This window comes from Amia ocellicauda, chromosome 9 (genome assembly GCF_036373705.1).
Source record: "Amia ocellicauda isolate fAmiCal2 chromosome 9, fAmiCal2.hap1, whole genome shotgun sequence".
NCBI classification, from domain to species: Eukaryota; Metazoa; Chordata; class Actinopteri; order Amiiformes; family Amiidae; genus Amia; species Amia ocellicauda.
Genome location: NC_089858.1, coordinates 15,667,682 through 15,673,681, shown reverse-complemented (window position 1 = coordinate 15,673,681; position 6,000 = coordinate 15,667,682). Strand labels below are relative to the sequence as shown.

Genomic DNA, 6,000 nt, shown 5'->3' with positions numbered 1-6,000 from the left:
TTTTCTTTCAGAGGCTGAATAACACCTTCTTCTCACAGGAAAAAAAACTGTCTGCGCAAGGAGGGTTTGCAAGGGATGCATATTTTTGTTGCAGAGATCTGAAGCCCTTTAGTTGGAGAACAGCTGCATACTTGGTCGATTGATCTTCACAAGTTTCCTGTGTTTGGGTCCTAAGTGTTTTTTGAGATTCATGTAGTCGTTCAATGTAATTTGTTGAATCTTGTATTGCATAACTAGGGCCAAGTGTGGCAGAGCTACTCAAGGCTGGGACACACATGTTCAAGACAACAAACCACCCAATTGCACATGGAGCATGTCATGTTTATTTTGAAAATAATAATATTATTTTAAGATAAAGTATTCACTTTCCAAAAAGGGCTTGTGGAAGGGGCTCAGCAGTTTAAGGAGAGCAAGAAAACCTTTCAGCTGGTGCCCCCGGACGTGACGTTTGGGGGGACTCGTAGCTCAGCAGAGTTCAGCAAGTTCTGGAACAACACAGGGACTGGGACTGCACATCTGGAGCTGAGGCCCCGAGACCCCGATCCACAGTCCGCTGCAGCCTGTAGGCTGGCTGTCGACTGCGCACGAACATGGCTCTACTGACAGGCCGAGTATAAGGCAAGCAGTCTCTGGTGCTGTGAGCAGCTCAGCAGCAGACAACTATCAGATAACCACATCAGCTTGGCACTGTCCAACAGTGTTTGTCAAGCTGTGCCCTGGGGGGGCAGTCCCTGGGTGTCTTCCATCGATTTATGGACATCTTGTGTCTTGTTTGCACAGAATGGGAACTAAAATGACATAATTAGAAAGCACAACGGAGCACAGTGTGTCATGCTCAACCTCAAACTCGGGTGCTGCTAATTCTGCTTGAAGAAGAAAAAATGTGAAGGCAAATGGTAACTCCATTATACTAGTCCCCCCCCGGCTTCTATTGCAATGGTTTAAGAGGTTTGGCAAATAAATTATATATATATATATATATAAGAGAGAGAGAGAATTATTAATTGTCTTGTTTCCATGGTTTGTTGTGGTTTCTTTGCTGGCATAGCACTTCATGAGTCAGTGTAACCCCCTGGCTGGGTGAAGGCACCCCGAGCCTCACACTGACGTCACATGCGTCACACTCTCCCTGCCCCTCCAGCAGTGGTGAGCGCTGCGCACGTTTGCTTTCGAAAGACACACCACCACGGCATTCTTCCACAGCTCCCCCAATTAATCTTCCTGACTATCTGAACTGGTTTAAATTACTGTAATTTACTGTGATAGTTCCTAATGATGATACTGCCTAGTGCTGGGCCAAAGAAAGCTGGGGAGAGGATTCAAAAAGAATGAGATAAGAGGCAGCCCGGGTGACATCAAACATGTGACTGTTTTACTGGGGATGGCGTGGCTGGCTGCGCAGATGTCTGCGGTTTGCAGGGAAGTTGCAGGGGGAATGTTTTAGTTATGAGGATTAGTGGTGTATGGGACAGGGTGCTGTGGGCTCCCGGGAGAGGGGGCTCCCGTGTCCGCGCTCTCCGGCATTGTTGCCACCCCCCCTGCTGAGCGCAGGCAGAATTATTCCAACGGCCTCACGCTGTACATCAACAAATTAATATTGCATGGATGTCATTTCAAAGGCTGCTCAGGATGGCGAGCCATTATAGAGGCCATTAGAGCACAGATGGTTCACACTATATGCAGATATTCACGCCTGCATTTTTTTGCATTATAGCTGCTTTCTTGCTGTTGAACTGTAATGAATTGTCTCATAATCTATTCCATCTCCTTGCCATTAGCGGTCTTTGAATGTTCACTAATACGAGCACAGGCCTCATTTTCCAGGGCTTTAATCACACAGAGTAGTGGGTGCCTAATTCGCTAAATGAAATGGGCTATGATTACTGAAGCAGAGATTTAATACATCACGGAAAATTAGGTAGATTTTAATAAATGACTCATCCCACTGAATGCTTTACATATGCTCATAAAGGGACAGGAGGTGTTTGCAAACACTGCGAATTGACCACAATGCAACGCACAGAAGCGACAAAAGACTCGCAGTGTGATAACGAGCCCAGTGCTGTCTACCACTGCGCCTGGAGCCCTCGGTCACACCAGCGCGCCCTCGTAATGATCGATGCCATTTCACTCTCAAGGCAGATAAAGACCAGGACACATTTGAGCTGCACTGATGTTGGGAAATGCTTTCTGAACCATTGCTTTCATTAGATTATGCGCAGGTTTATCAGCCTGCGTCTCACCGCTCCCATTTTCACCAAATTAAAGCATTTGCATAACAAAGGAAGATCATTTCCTGCACTTATATAGGTTAGAGACATTATATTAAACAAATATCAGGATTTGAACTTCTGTTTTTTGTGTGAAGTGTACGCTTTGTGAATCGAAGGATAAAAAATAAAGAAAATGCATGTCTCTGCAGATATTGGTTGTAGTGAGTGAGCCCTGGAGAAAGCAGTATGGATTAAAAGGGAAAGGGGGGGGAGCATAACCTTCTATAAATCAGTTTCTGAATTCAACGGTAAACACAATCTTCATATGATAAATGTGGTTTTATTGGAATCATTTTAGTGCGCATTTCTCTCTAGACAATGTGCCTGTGTGTGTGTAAGGATCTGGAAGCAGTTTATGGTAGACCAGACCATATTTTCAGATCAGATAAATTCTGTCACTGCTGCTCTTTAAATGCCTGCATGACTTTCAAGGCATGTGAAAGTCATCCCTGTGGACTCCGATCCAAACTGCAAACTCACCACCACGGTTTCTCTCCAATGACTCCAGTGTGTTTATCAACCCAGACTGCTGCACTTTCAGGATACACCTTGAATCTCTCACACTCAACGGTTAAACACTTCTGAAACTATGTAGTTGTTTCTGCTTTGTTAGGACAAAAGCCCAGGATTTTTCACAAGCAGCCAACATTTACTCAAACAAGAACAAGACGGCCTAAAAAATCACATCAGATTACATATATACATATACATGTATTAATTGATCACTGCTTTAAAATAATATAAAAAAAATAAACAGATTGGTTGAAATTGGTCTCTTTGGAGCTGACAATTTGAGAAAAAAAAAAGCCCTATTTAAAGAAAAAACAAAGAAAAAAGATCACATCGCAGAATTTCTTGGAACCCCTGACGGCTTTACTGTTAAAATATTTAACCTACATCCTTGGAGTCATTCATTACAGTCTGCAGCAGGACAGCCTTTCAGAATGATAATCCGGGAAATGCTGGTTTGGCGTGAAGACAGCAGCGCGGATATACTGAATTAAATGAGTGATGTATTTTATTCATACTTATTCATCCTCAGTTAACTTCTCACACATCTTTGAGAAAGCTAGGTGTGCGCTGTGACAGAGAGCCTGTTAATATTTATTTATTTTCACAGGTCAAATGCTTGTATCTTTGTGCATACACTGTAGAGACATTTCAAAAGCTTTTAGCACAAACAGTGCTGCAGATTTCTCATATTTGGTAGAAGGCCGCCGAATCTCATATTAGCATTTTTTCCCTCTCCATTCTGGGGGAATTTTAACCGCAAAAAATAAGAAATCCATGCTTGAAGCATGAGAACTAATCTGTGCTGTGCCTGTTTCTCTCCACTGTATTTAATTGATAGAAATTGCACGCATCAAAGAAAATGCATACTGAGATTTAATGTGCATAAAATGGACATTAGCATTTTAAAGAGGTGGATTAACACATTAATCCAGGCAATTTTCATCTACCACTTCCAATAAAATCGTCATAGTGTAAAACTCCTAATGAGGCTTAGCAGGGTTTTCATTTAGTCCAGTGATTAGGGATAACAGCACACTTTAGTTTAGAATGTGTTCGCGGGGCTTAAATCCTGAGCTGGCACTTTGAAAAGAAATATTTTATTAAAAATTAACTGACTTTCACACGACGTATTACACAAATAATGTGTATCGAATTCTATCGCTGCTAATGGAGGAAGCGCATCATTGACGCAAGAAAATCTGTTTACATCGTGACAGGTTTTTTCATTCTGTATTGTGCATTGGGCTCACAATTAGGCGCCATGTGTAAAATGGCCCACATACATATTTCATTAATTACAAAACGAGTATAAATATATATACAAATTAGCATCAGATATAAAAATAGACTCTGGCTCTGAGGATTGTGTGTGCACGAGCTGCAACTGGGCTCTCAGGGCTCCTTCAGGACAGACTGCATGGCGTCCAAGGCCTCCAGTGTGACTGTCAGACTCCCCATCACCTCGTGGCCCTGCACGTCCACAACTGCAGAGAAACAAGAACAGCAACACACGCGGGTCAGCACTCACAGCCGGGACAGGATGACGCTGCACATATCCTCCACCACTCTCACAGCGCAGCCCGGGACAGGAAGGGGAAAAGTAACCATCGGTCTTCCCATTTTCCCCGCAAAGAACTGGAAATCACTCCGTCGGAAGGGGAAGAAAATTGGGATTGGGAAAATGGATGCATGTAGATGGGAAAATGCCCGTCAAAAAAACATACATTGCTTTCTGGTACCGTTTTCATTGTCGGAAAATGTACTGTATCATTGTTACAACATGCATAACCTTTTATATATGTGTGTGTGTGTGTGTGTGTGTGTGTGTGTGTGTGTGTGTTAAGCTTGCTGGTATTTATTTGCATCTTTTGTTGATACAGAAACTGGTATATTGCCGAAGCAGAAGGGTCTGTCAGGAGCGAACAATCCTCTCGAGAGGCACATGAATTGGAGGGAAGTGGCGTCTCCCCCGTGTGACCACCGCATGGCAGCTCTACAAGGCAGCTCTACAAGGCATCAATCGCATTTGTTTGATGCTTCACGTCTGTCTAGTCCTGACAAGAGAACAAACAATCTTTCCCTCTAAAAAAAGTGTTAAAACACTGAAATCCTTTGCTATTTTTGGTGTTACTGCGGTGTGTTACACGGATCCAAAACCCCCTCTCTTACTTCCTTGTGAATTCTTTATGGGGGCCCCTCTACTTTCGTGCCATTAATGTTCAAACATGAAATTGCACTCAGAACAATGTTGGAATTTTTATAACATGGATCATAAAACTCTTAACACAGCCTTAAATTAATAAACGTGAAAGTGATGGGCTTTGAGAGGGAGCATCTCTTATTTTATTTCATTTATTTATTTATTTGTTGGATTTTTTTATTTTTTTTTATAGAACTGTTGCTGACATGTTCCTCCTGGCAGTGGTGTGCTTTCCTCTTAATAAGTGCTGTCTTGCCCCGAGGTCTCCGCTGCCACAGCTGTCAGGAAGGAGCGTGTTTAGAACAGGGCCCGTTCTGCTTTGCCTGTAAAGTAACGACTAAGTGCAATGTAATGCACATCTCAAAGCCCCATAAAGCCACGAGGACAGTTTCAGAGCCCTTATCAGTAACAGATTGAAGAGTACATCACAAAATAGTTACTTCTATTAAAGTCAATGCGATATACTGGGGGACCAGCTCCTACCGTAAATGGAACACTGAAGGGGGTTTATTTGACGGCCACAGGACCATGGGCTACCCATGGGCCTCACCAGTAGGTAGAACTGGGCATCACAAGCACAGGAATCAGGGAGTAAATACTACAGCTGGACAGGGCAAGTGTCGGCAGTAAGGCCCTGGGTGTGTGTCCTCACCTCTGCCCCCGATTCTGCCCACCAAACCCCCACCCCACTATTGCCTCAGCCCCCCATGGCCACTTACTGTCCAGGCTGCGGTCCACCAGGTCCCGCTTCTCCTCCAGGACATCCCGGATCCTCAGGAAAGCCACGCCCACGTCCTCACAGTCCTCGTCCTGCTCGTTCTCGGGGGGTTCACTCACCACGGTGAACTTTATGCTGCCGGAAGGAAGCGGGGAAGTTAGCCAGATTTGCTTTGAACCCTGTCTTCCCTGACCTGTATTGCTTTTAACCTCACACACTGCTCCCCTTTTCCCTTTGGTACAGATTAGTGTATAAGCAGGAGGAAATGAAAACAGTCCCTCAGTCCCTCTGAACAG

General features: G+C 44.0%; 1 protein-coding gene across 2 annotated transcripts in view; it reads right to left on the bottom strand.

Annotated features, from left to right (window-relative positions):
* Positions 1–2,533: 2,533 nt before the first annotated feature.
* rpgrip1l (RPGRIP1 like) overlaps positions 2,534–6,000 on the bottom strand; it is a 61,564-nt gene continuing 58,097 nt past the window's right edge. For both annotated transcript variants that reach the window (XM_066713414.1, XM_066713413.1), the window contains 2 exons: positions 5,706–5,839; positions 2,534–4,270 (listed from right to left, as the gene is read on the bottom strand). In XM_066713414.1, coding sequence (XP_066569511.1) covers positions 4,179–4,270; positions 5,706–5,839 — 226 coding nt within the window. In that variant the 3' untranslated portion in view covers positions 2,534–4,178. The remainder of the gene's footprint in view (positions 4,271–5,705; positions 5,840–6,000) is intronic.